Genomic DNA, 17,996 nt, shown 5'->3' on the forward strand with positions numbered 1-17,996 from the left:
TGGGGGTGGGGGTGGTTTCCTGCCAGAGTTCAAAACAATTGGAATGCAAGGACATCTGAACTTCTCACAAATGCTGGATCCTGCCTGTGAAAAATAACTTTCATGCTCAGTTGTCTTAAATGAGAAAAAGCAGCTAATTTCATCTGGGGACCCCATCACGGCCTTTCTCCTCTAGTGGTTCATTATTTTATTCAGAGTTCCCCCTTTGAGCCATGCACTCTGCTGGCACAGCGAACAGAATCACAGCTCTCGTGGGTGACAGAGCTAATGGAACAGACAGAAAATAAACAGGTAAACACACAAACGGACAAGTCGGAAGGAGTCTGGCCAAATCAAAATGAACAGGGTACAGATAAGAGAAAGCCAGGAAGAGCTCAGACACAGGGCCTCTTAGACAGTGGCAGAGAAGGAGAGAATGGTCTAGAAACTGGGGAGAGTGGCTTTCTAAGCAGAGGGAACAGTGACTACAGACATGGAATTAAAAGATGCTTGCTCCTTGGAAGAAAAGCTATGACAAACTAGACAGTGTGTTAAAAAGCAGAGATCACTCTGCCCACAAATGCCTGTACAGTCAAAGCTATGGTTTTTCCAGTAGTCATGTATGGATGTGAGAGTTGGACCATAAAGTAGGCTGAGCACCTAAGAATTGATGCTCTTGAACTGTGGTGTTGGAGAAGACTCTTGAGAATCCCTTGGACAGCAAGGAGATCAAACCTGTCAATCCTAAAGGAAATCAATCCTGAATATTCATTGGAAGGACTGATGCTGAAGCTGAAGCTCCAATACTTTGTCCACCTGATGCGAAGAGCTGACTCACTGGAAAAGACCCTGATGCTGGGAAAGACTGAAAGTAGGAGGAGAAGGGGATAACAGAGGATGAGATGGTTGGATAGCATCACCGACTCGATGGACATGAGTTTGAGCAAGCTTAGGGAGATAGTGAAGGACAGGGGAGCCTGTGTTGCTGCAGTCCATGAGGTCACAGAGTTGGACACGACTGAGCTACTCAACAACAAGAAGCAGAAAGAACAGAATGTGCAAGGCTTCCAGACAGGATGGGATTTCATTCTTCCAGAGAAGCAGGAGGGCATGTGAATGAACCTCAAGCAAGGCGGGGCGTCCCCAGGCCATGGGGAGGGGCAAAGTGTGACACTCAGCTGCCCCAGAGCAGTGAGGAGCCAGGGGGTGGAGGGCTGGGCCCCAAAGCATGCTGCGCTGGTATAGAGATCCCTGCAGAGATGGAGTTTAGAGGAGCAAGAAGACAGGCAGTTAGGAAATTTTCAGTGGTTGACTTGAGAGAAGATGCTGGTGTCGAGCACGGTGACAGCAAGGACTGTACACACAGACACCCCCGCTGGAGCAGCCTCTGAATCACAGCCAGACACCCTGTCCTGGAGACCGGTCCCTGCAGACCGCCCCCCACCAGTTACACAGAGCACATCAGAAACACAGCCTCCCCGCCCTGAGCAGGGCACCACCTGCAGGCCCGTGTGTCCCGCTCAGCCCAGGCCCAAGGTCATCACCACCACTTCCAGCTCACAGAGGTGGACACCGAGGCTCAGATGGAGCAAAGGATTGGCCTGCAGCTCTGAAGCCACAGTGAGGATACAAAGCCACTCACCCAATCTGATTTCACTTGTGTCCAAGGCAGGTATTGTCCTGCTCAGGACCCTGTGGTTCTTCCCACGATCCCAGCTCCTGCCCGCACCCCACCTGCCTGCTCACCCAGCCACGGGCCCAGTGTGGGTGCAGCCAGCCCGGCTCAGCCACCCTCTGCTCTTGCCAAAGCCGCTGCTCGTGCCAGGGATTCCCCGCCCCCGACTCCGCGGGCAGCCACGTGGGAACTGGCAGAGGCCTCTGCTGCCCTCTCGGTAGGCAGTCCTTAAATGGTGGCAGAAAGACTTTCTTCTGCTAGTGACACGACTAGACCCCCAGGTGGGTGGGTGGGGGAATTCAAGACAGAGGCACGACTGGGGCCAGAGCTGCAGCCCCACGATGGCAGGACAGTGAGTGTGCCGGCGGCACTGCCTGGACCCGGGCGCAGGCAGGGGACGGCCAGGGATTCTGCAGGGCAGGCAGGGGTTGATGCACTGGGCGAAGGCTGCAGAGACGACCCCTGGGGGCCCTGGCATCTCATGGGGGCTCCGCTAATCTCCGCCCACGTCCCCTCCCATCTCCCACTTCCGGCTGGACCTCTGTCCTCTCCAGAGTGCCCGGCTTCCACCCTGCCCACCCCTCACTCCTCCCTGTGCACCTCTGGTCTCAGAACATCCTCATGTGTCCCCAAACCAGTCCTGAAAGGAAGGCAACATGTCCTTTCCTACATCTGCCTCGAGTGCAGGGCAAGTAAGTGGAATGTGATGGACAGAGGAGATGTAGGTGCCTTCCCTATTCTGAACAAGCAGGACCGGCTCCACTGGGGGGCATCCGGCTCTGGGAAGTGGCTAAGCCCTTGTTGTGCTGGACACCCTCCCCAGCCCCCCTGGCCCTAGCACCATGGAGGAGTCAGATCAAGACACAGTCACATGGCCGGAGTCAACAGAAGGGAGCGAGCAGTGTGGACACCAGGTTAGTCATGAAAGAGGGCTCGCCGGGCATGGCTGAACCAGCACTGGCCTATTTCTGGGGCAGGGCCCCTCCTCCCCTGCAGCCACCTCAGACCAGCCACTGTCTCAGAATTCCCAGCGCTCAGGGAGCTCTGAGATCAGCGGATCCCCAAGGGCAGCTGTCCCTGGCAGTGACACTGAGTCCAGACAGGGAGAGTCTGAGCTCTGCTCTCAGAAAAATGGGGCCCTTGGTGGCAGCGGAACCCACCCCGCTGCTGCCTGGCCTTTGATCCCAGACATCATGTGCACGAAGCACTTTCTGCATGCAGGTCACTAAGTAAACACACACAGAGTTCTGTCCTGCTTCTTAAAATTGCTGATTGTTTGCTCAGCATCTTTTTTCTTTACGTTCAGTCTCGCTCACAAGTTTCATTTCTCTGTAACAGAAATACTTCTGCTCTAAAGCAATGTATAATCCTTAGAAAATTCTCATTCTCTAAAACCTCACACGAATAACAATAGGACTTGCGTGACAAGGGGCAAGGACAGACCTCTCAAAACCTACCAAGCGAGCGCTGTAACTAGAGCACTAACAAAGTAACTCGCACCACCCAGCGGGTAGGTCTCAGGGGTAGAGCTGCCGCGGTGAATATTAACAATGTACCAGGAAGTCTAATGGAAATCCTGGCAAAACTTCGATGAGAGCAAGGCTGATGGGTGCCAAGACGACGCAGCTGGACGAGGAGATGCGAGTGAGTGGGACCATGACTGCGCTGGCTGCCAGCGGGGTGGGGGTGTGGGGTGGTCAGCAGGTAGGGAGGCCCAGACGCGGGTCCTGCTTTCCTCTCCTTGGCCCCTCTGGGCCGCACAGCAGTCACACTGAAGGGTCTTTCCTCTCCTGCTGAAGCCAGTGATGCTACCACCACCAAGACAACACCTGCATCACCCCAATATCTTTCTGTTCACCCAGCACACGTGCTCCCATTCACAAAATTGTCAAACACGTTGGTCACCACGCACATAACCAGTTAGACACTAAGAGGCATGTAGATCCTGGTGACAGTAACCTGCTAAGCGGTCATTGGAGTGTCCACCAGGCTTCTCCACTATAACTGCTCCTCCGTTTATGATGACTTGTATCTTCTGGTGCATGTACTTTGAGATTTTGTAAATATATCTGAACTTCCCTGGTGGCTCAGATGGTAGACAATCCACCTGCAATTCAGGAGACCTGGGTTTGATCCCTGGTTGGGAAGATACCCTGGAGAAGAGAATGGCAACCTATTCCAGTATTCTTGCCTGGGGAATCTTATGGACAGAGGAACCTGGAGAGCTGAGTCCACGAGGTGAGTATCTTGGCCCTCCTTTAAGTTCTATCAGTGAGTTTTATCACCTATTGACTATTCTTGCCTGAACCAGTTACTACGCTGACTGCTGCCAAATGATGACCTGCTTATTAACTCCACCATCCTGCTCATTAGTGAGACAGCGAGAGTTCTTCCAAGTGGTTATCTAACAAAACAAAACAAAGTTCTCCTCACTATGCTCATCACAAGGGCCAGGAGAAACGACGCTCCAGCAGCCAGATCTTGGCTCCTAGATACCATTCTCCACTGAAAAAAGACAGGGCTCCTTGGAGAAACGGCCGATTCTGAAGCTGGAACACACAACGGAGCCTGAAAAACCTTTCTCTGCCAGAACATCAGACGTGCTCAAAAAATGGGGACGCTCAGGCGGAAGTCAGCTTGAACGGGCTTCCGTCCTCCAAACCTGGGCAGGAATGGATGGTAACACAATACATGAAAATAACATTCCCTAAGTCCACTGTGTGTAAAAATGTAATTTAAGGAAGAGCAAAGAAAAGGCAACCTCTTCCCTATAGAAGAAAGCCAACTGATACCGTAAAACAACTGAGAAAAAATAAAATTACCATCTGACAGGGGACTTCCCTGATGGTCCAGTGGCTAGGGCTCCATGCTCCCAATGCAGGGGGCCCGGGGTTCGATCTCTGGTCAGGGAAGTAGATCCCACATGCTGCAACTAAGACCCAACACAGTCAAATAAATAAAAACAAATATTATTAAAAAAAAAAAATTACCACCTGACAGGGTGATAACTGATCCAGGAAGAATCATCGGTGGGAAAAGCACACCTTCACCGTGATGAACCCTGGTGGCCACAGTTGTAACTAAGGGAGCTTTAACATGGCCGCAGTGGACAGATGGACCCCAAGTGCCTTCCTGTGTGACAGGTGGAAATGGACACAACAACAAGCAGGCAGTGTTCCCACCAAAAGCTGAATCTAACCAATAAGGCAACAACCAAACCCAAAACAATGCTTTGAAAGAGAAGGAAAAAAGGCTGAGGAACTCTTCTGATGAAAGAAAATCAGGACTTCCCTGGTGGTCCAGAGGCTAAGAGTCTGAGCTCCCACTGCAGGGGGCCTGTGTTTGATCCCTGGCAGGGGAACTAGATCCCACATGCCACAACTAAGACCCAGTATAGGCAAATAAATAAATGTTTACAAACAAATAAACAAAGCCAAAAGAACATATTAGATGCACACGTGACCTTTTACTGGAAACCTGGATTTTTTTTAACTGTAAAGAACATGATCAGGGCAATTGGGAAATCTGACTATAGACTATATTATGTCAATCTTAAAGCTCCAGAGTGTAATTGTGCATGTGGGTGTGGGTGGGTGTAAGACAGAGGAAGCAAAAGTAGTAAAATGTAAGCAATTAGGGATTTGCATTAGTTTTGCAATTCAGAAATTGTGACAAAAACACACTAGTTCAGAATGACTCATTCTTTCTGAAACCACAGACCAGATGAGTCAAACGGATACAAATATGTGTATACACACACACACACAGATAAGGTAGAGAGACATATATACACATCCATTAATAGCAGGGACTTCTTAAAAATTTCAGAATGGGTACAGTATATGTGTGCTTGTGTATGTATGTACACACACATATATACATTCATTGTGTAATTTTTAAAAAGTCCCTGCTATTAAAAAAAACTACATTTCTAATGATTTTAAAAAATGCCAAACTTAAGAGCTAAGTCTCCCCTTGGAAACACAGCCTTGTTTTTCTCCTTCCTCTCCTTGTGGGTCACCCCAGGGCTCCCGCTCTACCCTGCTTTATCTTGAAGACACCTTCCATGGGTTCATCGTGTCTTGGCCACAAGCTGGTCCACGCCTATCAGGGCAGGTCCCCCAGCACATGTGTGTGCACACAGGCTAGTCACTGGGCCGCCTCCTGGGAGGCTGAGGGGGCAGCATGAGCTCTGCGTTAACAGACAAATCATCTAGAAAATGCCCCACATGCACAGAAGCTACGAGGGCGCCTCGCAGAGAGTGCTGTTAGAATCAGGAAGAGCCTGCAAGTACAGAATGTGCCAGGCAGGGGAACGGCAGGTGCAAAGGCCTGGCCTCAGCCAGGGAACTGAGGGGGTTCCTGAGAAGCAGAGCAGACACATCAAGGGGGAGGGGAGGGGGAGGCTGGGGAGAGACCAGAACTGGTGGGAGGCTGGCCTCAGCCCCAGATGCCACAGGGAGCATCAGGTCAAGGAAGGAGGGGCAGCATGGGTGCAGAGCTGGTGTTGGGAACAGGGCGGAAGCAGAGGAGCCACCAAAGAGACCTGGCTGGGGGTGGGGGGAGGTGCAGCCTACAGCACCTGGTCTGTGATGCCTTTCAATAGAGATTTGTTGTTGTTCAGTCACTCAGTTGTGTCCAACTCTTTGCAACCCCATGGACTGCAGCATGCCAGGCTTTCCTGTTCTTCACTATCTCCTAGTGTTTGCTCAAACTCATGTCCATTGAGTCAGTGATGCCATCCAACCATCTCATCCTCTGTCACACCCTTCTCCTCCTGCCCTCAATCTTGCCCAGCATCAGGGTCTTTTCCAATGAGTCAGCTTTTTGCATCAGTTGACCAAAGTACTGGAGCTTCAGTATCACTCCTTCCAATGAATATTCAGGGTTGATTTCCTTTAGGATTGACTGCTTTGATCTCCTTGCTGTCCAAGGGACTCTCAAGAGTCTTCTCCGGCACCAAAATTCAATATTTACAGTCTCCATATTAAAAAAAAAACAGAGAGAGTGAGTCCATGGCCATCGGTCCCTGACCAGCCGTGTCTCTGGCCCTGCTCACTGACTGTCACCCCAGGGCCCACCTCTGGCCTCGGGGTCCTCTCCTGTCCAGAAGTCCAGTTGGCCTGGCAGCCCCTCTGCTCTGGACTCTGCTGACCTCTCAGCTGCCTCTGGCATCAGCCTTCCTCCAGGTGGAGAAGTCCAGACGCTGCCCGCCTCGAGGATCCCTAGACTCTGCCTCCATCTCCATGACCTCTGTGCCAGTCACACTCCTTCCTTCTCACCCAGACAGCAGGCTGCCCTCCAGTCCAAGCCCCTGCCGTCCGCCAGAGTGGCTGTTCTATAATGCAATCCGACCTCAGCAAACTCCTGATTAAAAGCCCCTCCTGGCCTACTAGGTCCCACCTAATTGTCACCTCTCAGAAAACCATGTTTAAGGGCAGCAGAGACGCACAAAAGGAAGTAAATTCAAAACCCTTCTAAAAACCTAAGTGGAAGGAGACGCCCAGCAAGCCAGAGAATCTGGTGAGTTTCCAGAAGCCAGAGGGCAGATGGGATTGTCGGGAGGGGCACGGAGCCCTGAATCAGAAACAGGGTGGCCAGGACAAGAGGCTCCAACCTCGCGGACAGCAGGCTCCAGACAGGATTTAGAGACAGAGCGGAGGTCAAGGCAAAGGCTGACTGCTGGCCAGCTTGGGGCAGCCTCACCCCACCCCCACTGTGCTGCGCATGTATCCCTCGACACCCCACCCTCCCCCCAAGCTGAAGCTCCAGACCTAGCGAGAGAGGATAGGGTTGGGAGGTGGGGAGAGTTTTGATTACATATATAGTCTGTGCCACAGCAAGAATCTCAATCATGTGAATCCAAAACTGGCCTTTCAAAGTCAAGTCCAAAAACTTAACCTTAAATCAAAAGGAAAAATATGAATGCTAAAAGTAAAAAAAGAAGAAGAAGAAGAACTGGGGTGGGGGAAGTCAAGGAGCTCATCCTGGGGAGAATGAAGAGGTAAGCTTTGGAACCTTATATGTAAGAGGACATCTAAGAGACAAAATCAGTCAAGGAAGGAAAGTCTCCATCTATCAAGAACCCCAGAAGGAAAAACAGGGAATGGACATAAGGAAATAATCTAGAAAACTTCTCTTTTAAGATTTCAGAGCTGACAGAAAACCTCAGTCTTCAGACTGGAAAGATGTCATCCTCAGATGAAGGAGAAGAGCTGAAAGTGAGTATTTAGAGCCAACCTCATGGGCTTCCCTGGTGGTTCAGACCATAAAGAATCTACTGCAATGTGGGAGACCCACATTGGATCCCTGGGTCGGGAAGATCCCCTGGAGAAGGAAATGGCAATCCACTCCAGTAGCCAGCCTGGAGAATTCCATGGACAAAGGAACTAACACTTTCACTTCATGCAATTTCAGGACACCCAGCAAAGCAAAGGATCCCAAAGGCTTCCAAGGAAACAAGAATTACAAAGAAGAACCACACCCACACCCACGTCAGATTTCTTGAGCAACCCTGGGTGTCAAAGCAATGCCTTCCAGCCTCTGAGCACACCCAGCTCAACCGCCAACCACATGTGAGAAAGAAACCATGTTTTTGGCATGGAAGAACCCAGGTCCTAAAATACAGACACACACATGTGGGATCCCAGAGGAAAGCAAACATGGCCGCGGCAAGAAATGTCAGAACCACCTGAAGAGCATGACAGGGAGAACCACCACGACACCCACGTGCTACCAGCACCCTCCACCATAAGGACGTGCAGGAGCCAGGCTGTCTTTTAACTTCCAAATGGGAAGATCATGGTCCAAACACGGGCAGACTAAAATCTGACATCATTCTGAGCAGTGGGAGGCACCCACAAACAGAACCTGAGTGACCGCCTTTAGAACCGTCTCAAACAGCAACCCACTCCAGTATTCTTGCCTAGGAAATCCCATGGACAGAAGGGCCTGGCGGGCTACAGTCCATGGGGTTGCAGAGTCAGACGCGACTTAGCAACTGAGCACGCACCTGGAGAAGATGGGTTAGTGACGGGTGCATTTCTGCTCCAGTCGAATGCTCTGCTCAGGGTGAGTGACAAACACATGAGCAGAACATTATATTATACATGCCGGATATCTGTTTCCACCTTTCGGAACTTCTCCACAAAGTGCAGGGAACTTTACCATAGGTACGGAATAAAACGCAGAAGATATGAACATTGACAGTGTAAAAACAATAGTACAGTATAAACGTATTCAATACGTAATTTCTGTAGGAAAAAACTAAGAAGCAGTGGAGGTGTTTGACAGGCAAAGTGGGAAACCAGAGGTCAGACTGGGTGACTTTTTTCCCACAATTTACCCTTTTACACAGTTTTGATCTCTTTACTACAGCAGAGATCACCTTTGAAAATGAAACCTCTTATCAAGTAGGCGAAACCACATACCTGCTCAAAGTGAGGTAGAGATGGGGTGGCAGCAAGGGCAGAGAGGGGGGGAGGAACACTTTTCCTTCTTTTTCTTGACAGCTAACACATACTGCCTACAAGTGAAGGCATTAGAAACAGAAGGCTGAAATATGATCCACAGGAAAAAATCAAAAAAATCAAAATGTAACAGAAATTGAAGGGAACCGGGCAGGGAAGAGGGCTTGGGTTGCACGGGAGAGAGTCAACAGGTTCTGTTAAAGGTGGCAGTACAAACCCAGCGGTCACCGCAGAGGGGGTATCCGTGTGGGAGGGCCACCCAGGCAGAGTGGCTGGTGTGGGCTTGTCTTTTGAACCCACTGTGCTTCTGAACCCTGACTTCTTCACACTGGTTGATTTCTAACGCAGAACAAACAGAACCAAGTCCTTCATGGACTTATGGTGCCTTGAGGACAAAATCCAGGCTTCTAGGCAAGCTCGGGGCTCCCCTGGACCTGCTGAGCTGGGACCCCCACCCTGAAGCCCAGCAGCCCCGCTGCTCTGGCATAGGCCCCACCACAACTCAAAACACTCCATCCTCCTGTCTGTCCATCCTCCTGTCTGTCCCCCACAGGAAACTCCAGCCTCTGCCCTCCAGAAACAGCACTGCTCCCCTTGTCAGCCTGGTGAGTTGGAAGGCCACACTCAGTCTGTTCCCAACTTTAACTATTTCAAAGAAGGGACATTTGCTTCTTGCTGTTCAGTTCCTGCTGCCCAGGGCAGTGTCTCCAGCCTGCCAGCCTCTGAGGTCAAGAGCACAACCTCTTAATGGGTTTCCAGGGTGGGGGGGAGGGGCAGGGGGACAGGGAGAAACACGGGGAAGTCCAGTTCCTGAGGGTAATGAATCTGAAGCATCAGGAAAGGCTGGGCCTCGCTTCCTGTCTTCGAGGAAGGGGAAGGTGATGGAGATGCCCCTGTGGGTCCCGGCAGCTGAGTCACCTTCTGTGACGGGTTGAAGGCTGGCCAAGGCACAGCCAGCTCCCCCTCCCTCGGCCACAGGGTCCTCTCTGTCTTGGTGACCTCGTCCACTCCTAGAAGGGACCGCTCTGCGAGGGGAGTCCTCTGACAGCCCGCCCGTACCCTCTCCCTCCGGGGACGCAGTTTCACCCCATCCTGGCCATGTTCCCTGGACTGATGGAGCCCTGGTCGCCCCATCTGTGGAGGAGGGGCTGACAGGATGGCCCCCAGACGGCTGCTGTGAGGACTCCCCCAGAGGAGGCACACGGGGGGCTCAGCACTCGGAAAAGGTTAAAAGAGCAGCTGCCGCTCACAACCATGTTCCTGTTCGATGTCTGGACCACACCTGTTCCCCGTGTCTGTCCCTGTCCCTCTGCTGTGACCACGGCCGGCAGGTGAGCCAGGGCGAGGGCGACACAGGGCCCCGCAGGCAGCTGTGGTCACAGCTCACGAGAATGCAGTTAACTTCACCCCTTTACACACGCTCGTTCTCCACATTGTCAAAGGTGACCTGCGCTTTCCAGAGTCCAGTGCAAACACTGCCGAAACCCTGCAGCTGAGCGCACTGTCCTTCCTCTGCTGAGGGGCTGCCGGTCACCATGGTTCAGGGCAGCCGAAGGCGGGGGGCAGCCCCCTTCTCCTCCCCACCCCTCATTCTCAGGGCTCCTCTCACCTTGCAGCCCCAGGGGCTCCTACACGACTGTCCAACTGCTTGCACTCTACCTGCAGCGAGGGGACAGGACCCCAAGCGCCCTCCAGATTGGAGATGGCTGGAGGGGAGCAGGAGGAGGTGGGGTGGGGTCCCCCAGGAGCCAGTCGAGAGCTGCTGAGGGATATGGGCAACGAGGCACAGGGGGGCTCAGATTCGACCGGGAAGGGGCGGGCCCAGGAGGGTGATGTGACAGGAATGACTTGGTGGCACCATGGTGACATGGGACGCGGAGGCTGAGAGCCTGGTGGCGGGTCGTGGTGGAGAAGCTTCCTGGGGAGGAGACATGGAGCGGCCAGCACATGGGTGGGGTGAGCAGTGAGGGACTCAGGGTCTCACACTTTTGCATAGTGACGCGGGTTTCCTGGGGCCACGTAACAAAGTGCCACAAACTGACGTGGTGGCCGAGAACATTTACTCCCTATGGTTCTGGAGGCCAGAGCCTGGAATCATGGTGTGGGCAGGGCTGCACTCAGAGCTCAGAGGCTTTGGGGAGGCCGGGTTCTGGAGGCCCAGCACCACTCCAGTCTCTGCCTCCATCCCCACATGGCCCCGCTTCTCCCTGCTTGTCTGTTTCATGGGGATGGGACTGCACTCAGGAGCCAGGTCATCCTGGATAAGCTCCTCCCTGAAGACCCACATGAGCTGGTGTTCACGCTTTCCCATCTAAGGCTCTGGGGATTAGGATGTGGACATCCTTCTGGAAGCCCGCATTCAACCCATCGCAGTGGGAATGATCTGGGAGAGAAAGATGGCCCTGCTGTGGAAGAAGGACGGACCCAAGCCTGGGGTCCCTGGGCACCCAGAACTGAAACCTTCCTTCCCAGCTGTATTTCAAAACATCACAGGGACTTCCCTGGTGGTCCAGGGGCTAAGACTCCATGCTCCCAACGAAGGGGGCCCAGATTCAATCTGTGGTCAGGGAACTAGATCCCACATGCCCCAGCTAAGAGTTCGCATGCCACAACTAAGGATCCCGTGTGCTGCAACTAAGATCTGGCACAAATAAATAATATAGACAAAAATAAATGCTAAAGATAAAAAAATCACAACATTACAATTTTGTTATATGGGAACTATAGCTCAATAAAGAAGGCTGAATGCGGAAGAACTGATGCTTTTTAACTGTGCTGGAGAAGACTCTTGAGAGTCCCTTGGGCAGCAAGGAGATCAAACCAGTCAATCGTAAAGGAAATCAGTCCTGAATATTTATTGGAAGGACTGAGGCTGAAGCTCTAATACTTTGACCACCTGATGCAAAGAACTGACTCTTTTGTAAAGACCCTGATGCTGGGAAAGATTGAAGGCAGGAAGAGAAGGGGCGACAGAGGATAAAATTCATGAATGGCATCATCGACTCAATGGACAGGAGTTTGAACAAACTCTGGGAGAGAGTGAAGGACAGAGAAGCGTGGTGTGCTGCAGTTCATGGGGGTCACAGAGTCGGACACGACTGAGTGACTAAACAAGAACAACAAAACTCAATTTTAAAAAAAGGAAAAAAATGTAAACAAAACAAAAAGCCACTCAGAATGCCCTGCCGAAAACTTACAGTTCAGTCACTTAAAAGGAGCTCTGAGGATGTCACCTTTCCACCAGAGACGTAGTCTTGCTAAGACTCCCCAACACCTCCCTCCCAGACTGGACATGTGAGGCTCCCAGAAAACAGATGCTGCCGTGTGGCAAAGGGGGCAGGAGGGTCCAGGGACAGAGACAGACCCTTCCATCCTGCTGACCGACCCAGCCAACCCAGTGCTCCTGGCAACACCCTCCTTCAGCAGCTTAGCAGCGCAGCTTGGGGAAACAGCGTCCAGAAGCAGGGAGGCAGGCCCCCAGGCAGGCAGAGGGGACCACTCAGTCCCCCAGCGGCTTGGGGTGTGGCTTGTGGGAACCAGATTAGGGAGGAGGAAGTGCTCCAGCCAGAAATGGCCTCAGGATGAAGTGAGAGCCAACAGCTGCGGGCAGACACACCCACCCCACACCCCCTCCCTGCTGCCCCCTGGGCACCACTGAGCCTGGACCCTGAGCCAGGGCAGGCATCAGGAACCACGCAGACTTGAGTTAGGACAGTCTCCTGTGTGTGGGCACCCCTCACTCTGAGGCCGCCTCATCTTTGGGTCCAGCATCTCCTTGGCTCCCCTTTCCTGCAACCCTCCCTGGTCAGTATCTGCCTTGACAACCCAACCGGGTGGCTATGGGATTGTGGGCTCTGTACTCTTGAGCTGTACCCACCATGGCCACGCGGGCCTCACTCAGAGCCTTGGGGCATCAGTGACCTGGCACTGAGGGTGAGTCCAAACACTATTCTTGCCCAGGTAAGACACGGGCCTGAGCTCCTGGCCCTCACCTGGCTCCTGCCGCCTCTACAGGAGACACCTCCCATGCCGGCTCACCTCCAACCTCACTCCCATGACCCGTGACCCTAGGGAGGGCCTCAGAGCTGCAAGGGAGCCGGGCTAGTGAACAAGGGAACGCTCCCAGTCTCCATGATTCCCCGAATTTCTCAAACTTTGGTGGGTCCAGAAGTCCCCAGTGAATTCTGATACTGGAATCATGGGGTGATACACCCCACCCCATGGATTCTGAGTCAGGAGGGCCCAGTGGGGCCCTGTAATTTGCATTTTAGCTCAAGAAGCCAGGAAGTGCTGAAACAGGAGCCAGGAGAACCCCTCCGGCTTAGCACCGCATGGGGGAAGAGGGGGCGGGAGGGAAGGGTGGGGGGAACAGATGCACCCCTTGCTGGGACGGGTCACACATACCTCGTACAGGCCAGCCAGGAGGGCAGGGGTGGGACAAGGTGGGACGGGCTGCTCTGCCCTCCCCACACCTGCCTCCCACCCTCAGCAGATGCAAAGGAGAAGTCAGGGGCTGTGATTCACAGTTCTTTCCCCTTAACACACCCACACCCATTCTTTCAAGCCGCCCAGGAGAGACCAGGACAAGAACTGACAGATTCAAACTCTCATGGAACTTCCTGCTGCACAGGGGTGAGGGACGCTTTCTGAAGCTTGAGCAGAGGTCTCTCTGGACCTCCGTCAGGGCCAAGCCCAAGAGGCTTCCGGCAGATGAGGCTGGTGCCTGTGGCTGCCTGCTGGGTGCACAAAGTCCAGAAGGCCACCAAGTAACCAACATGAGGATCAGGAGGTGGGAAAGGACCTCTACGACGACGAGAGTGTGGTGTGCGCCCCGGACCTCAGAAATTCCTGGGTTCTGTCACACCTGAGGAAGGGGCGTCCTGGTCGCAGGCCAAGGGGCAGCACGTGGAAAGGCCTGGACAGACAGGAGGCTCACAGCCCACCAAGCAAGAGGTTCCTGCTTCCTCTGCAACCCATGTGCAGGGCACAGGGACCAGGCTTGACACGCAAGCCTGCTGGGAGAGTGTTATTCCCTGTCAATTCCCCTGAAACAGGTTTCCCTCATAACCACCGACTCACTGCAGGCAGAATCCGCTTTCGGTCCCGGTTGAGAACAGGACGCAGCAGACAGGCAAGGCAGGCACGCCTGGAAATGCGGGGCCCAGCGCTGAGCCGGTCCTGCTCCCTCACTTGCTCCAGAGCTGCCATCCTGAGCCCCCTCCCTCCCGGACAGGAGGCAGGTACCCACCTCTGGAATTACTGCTGGGATTAAAGGATAGAGTTTAAAGTACCTCATAGGCTTGGCAGACAGCGATTAACTCCTTCCTGTCCCACCTACCCCGTGACTCAGTTTCCCTGTCTCAGTTCTTAGTCCAAAGAGATCCCAAGCTCACCCAACTCAGAAACACCAAACGGCCTCCAGGCACCAGAGGCAGAGAAAGAAAGTGCTTTCAATTAAACCCTGAGTGACACCTGGGCTCTCAAGCTCACAGCTGCACCTGGGGCTGCACTCCCCTTGCCGCTGCGCTCCATCCCCGAATCCTGCATCATCGGAGTGTGGGACCAAGAGCAACCCTCAAGTCCTCCGGTGTTTGGAAACGCTGGTGGCACCTTCTCAGTGGCTGGGACAGGGCAGCCGAGGATAAACAAGGTTACACAAAGCACGAGGCTCTCAAGCTGTCGGTCTTAGCGAGCCGGGAAGTCCTCTAATTCTTTATAAAGTATAAGGGGGCGATTAGAGCCCGCGCGCAGCACGCAGGGCTCCCCAAAGTTAACTGGCACCTCCCCCGGGTCGGTGCAGCCCGAAGCCTGGCCGTGAGCCCCGTCGTTCTGCCCCGCGCGTCCCAGCGTCCACGGTTGTCCTGGAGCCTCCAGGCCCCACCAAGCCCAGGGAATGCGGGCGCCCACCTGTGCGCCGGGAGCCTTCCCGGAGCTGCCCCGCCAGGCTGCGCCCCCGGGGCCCAGGGCGGTCCCTACTCGGACTCCGGAAAGGAGACGCGCGCCCGAGGCGTCCAGAGGGTCGGGCGCGGCGCACGTGGGTCGGGAGGCTGCGGGCCGGAACTCGGTGCCTCGCTCCCGCCGCTGGAAAGGTCTGGGTTCCCCGGGGCAGGGGCCTCACCTGAGCGGGACGCGCACGGCCAGGTATCTGTCGACGGCCACGGCCAGGAGGCTGAAGATGGAGCTCTGCGTGAGCACAAGCACGAAGCAGGCGAGGAAGAGGCAGCTGTGGAAGTCGGTGCAGAAGCCCAGGCTGATGGTGATGGCGAAGGGGATGGCGAACAGCCCCACGGCCACGTCGGCCGCGGCCAGCGACACCAAAAAGTAGTTGGTGGGCGTCTGCAGTGCGCTCGAGGTGCCTACTGCCGCGCACACCAGCACGTTGCCGGCCACCGACAGAGCGGCCAGCGCCAGCTCCAGCGCCACGTACACCGCGTCCTGCGCCTCCAGCGGCATCGCCGCCCGGCCCGCCTCGGGCTCGCCCCACCGGGCTTCCCGGAGCGCCCGGCCCGCGCTTGCCCCTCCGCGTCTGAGCCCGGGGCTCGAGCTCTGCCGGCCGGCGGGCGGGGCGAGGGCGGCGCGGGGCGGGGGCGGCGCAGCTCAGCTGCCGAGCCCGCCCGGGTCCGTCCCTCCGCCCCCTCCGCCCCCTCCGCCCCCTCCGCGCGCCGCTGGGTCCGGTAGAGCCGCGCTTCCCGCGCTCCCTGCGCCCTAGCCCGCGGGGCGGTCGGAGCGCTCGCACCGTCCGGCCACCGGGCGCGGGGGATTCGGGATCCGACTGGCCGCTCTCTCCTCCCCGCCTGTCCCTCGGGCGAGCTCCTCATCCCGCACCGCTGTCCAGGCGGCTGCCCTCGGCCTCCGAACGCTGACCTGCCGCCCCCACCCGCACCCCGCGTCTTCACGGCCTCGCGCTCCCAACGCTTCCGAGGCCCCCTGGTCACCCCGGTTGCACTCAGTCCCCAAGTTGAACCCCAGATTCTTGCCCTGCGCCCCCTGCCGCCTATCGGACTCCCCAGGAGAACCCGGTCCAAGCCCAGCAGGTCCAAGACCAAGTCTATCCTCAGCCCTGCCCAGGCCCTGCCCCCCGCCCGCCTCCCCCCGGGACTCAGTGACTGACCTCACCCCACCCCACCCCCCGCCCCGGGAGGTGTGGGACACCCTCCCCGGGAGGACACCGTCTCCGAGCCCACATCCGTCTGCGGTGCTGCCCATCCCGCTTCCAGGGCTTCTCTGCACCCCAGTCCCGCTGGGTCGTTCCTCACTGCCTGCTCTCACTATCCCCCAGCCCCCATCACTGCCCTGGGTCCCCGCTCCTCTCCGGGAAGCTCCTGGTCCGGAGTCTACACCCCCATTCCAGAACACACCCGGCTTTACGAGGCTCCCACCCTACATCCCTTGCTGGCAGTCACCTGACAAGGTAGTTAAGAAGAGTGTCGGGCGACAGGAAAAGATACTTGTGAAATAACGTCAAGCAGAAAATAAAACATGAAGCTGCCTGATAAAAGGACAGAGGATTTCCTTTGGGGTGATGAAAATATTCTGCGTGCGGGGATGGTTGCAGAACTCTTTGAACAGAGGGAACAACTATGGCCGTGCCGTCTTTAAAGTGATGACTGATAGCACGGAAACCCTCTCTCAGCGCAGCCGGTGACCACAGCCCCGCAGCCCCCATCAGCATGACCGGCACCACCTGCCGAGTTTGACCAGAGGAATCGGTCTGGGACGCACTCACAGAAGAGGTCCCGGCTGGGCGAGCTTGTGACTGGGGTTTTCTCTCTAGTTTCCATGTGGTTTTGTTACTTCTGTCAAGATAGCTTGGCTTTGTGCTAAAACACTGGAGGCCCCACAAGCTCCACGTCGGCCCAAGTTCAGACGTGCTCCTTCCCCCGCCCACGTCCGCCGCATTTAACTCAAACGCTGTTAATCACACGGAACAACGGCTGAAGCAGAACCGGAACCGCAGGGAGGTCAGCGCTTCCTGGGCGGGGAGGAGGCGGGGAGTTGGGGGCACGGCTTTCTGGGCAGCACTGAGCAGTGGGGAGGTAGCCGGGTGCGGGGGGCCGTGCCTGGCCGGGGAGGGCACAGACAGGAGGCCCGCCTCGCTGGGGAGCGTGCTGGGGCTCCACTGGAGGTGCTGGACGCCAGCCCCGGGAAGCCTCTGAGGTGGGCGCTGACCACCAGAGCGTTAAGTGGCCGAGGTGGCTGCAGCGTCGGCACAGGAGGGAGCCGGAAGCCAGCTGGTCACTGTGCTCCGCAGAGCGTGTGGTTTGCTATGCCTGGAATCCCTGGGTCCGCTTTGCAAGGCAGACTTCCTTTAAGAAACCTTCCTTGAATCACTTAAGCAGGAACACTAACCCCACAGCCTGGCTTCGAAGCAGCCTGCCGAATTTCACGTGACAGGGGTCCACGCTGGACCCCCAGCAAAGCCTCTTCCTCTGTCCTCTTCCACCGCAGTCCCCAGCTCACACATGCCCTTCCACTCACCCCGCTGCCTACCCGTCTCCATCAAGTTTACCGGAAATGAATTCAGTGATCCTGATGCTGTCTATCCCAGAACTCACGTTGGGATTTGAACTGGACCCATGAGGGTGGCAGTAACAGCAATGGGCAGTTATTGTTGAGAAAACAAAGGAGAAAGGGAGGAGTCTGAGGGAGGTCTTGAGGTTTAGTCTTGGAAGCAATTGGGGGTTCTGTGCACAGAGCCCAGGTCTCAGCAGCAGGGGCCCCAGGTTTGATGCCCAGTTCTGAGACTGACCCTGGACAAGTTAACTGGTATCTCTAAGACATGGTTTCTTGTGCATAAGATGAAATAGCAACACCTACCTCATAGCCGTTGGGTTGAAAGGGGGCAGGAGGATCCATCTGCCATGTGTCACCTG

General features: G+C 55.2%; 1 protein-coding gene across 1 annotated transcript in view; it reads right to left on the reverse strand.

Moving 5' to 3' along the window:
• Positions 1-15,625, reverse strand: part of ADORA2B (adenosine A2b receptor) — a 21,125-nt gene extending 5,500 nt beyond the window's left edge. The window contains exon 1 of the mRNA XM_061143574.1: positions 15,242-15,625. Within this exon, the coding sequence (XP_060999557.1) occupies positions 15,242-15,576 (335 nt within the window). The 5' untranslated portion in view covers positions 15,577-15,625. The remainder of the gene's footprint in view (positions 1-15,241) is intronic.
• Between the last annotated feature and the right edge of the window lie 2,371 nt (positions 15,626-17,996).

This window comes from Dama dama, chromosome 5 (genome assembly GCF_033118175.1).
Source record: "Dama dama isolate Ldn47 chromosome 5, ASM3311817v1, whole genome shotgun sequence".
In the NCBI taxonomy this organism is placed as follows: domain Eukaryota; kingdom Metazoa; phylum Chordata; class Mammalia; order Artiodactyla; family Cervidae; genus Dama; species Dama dama.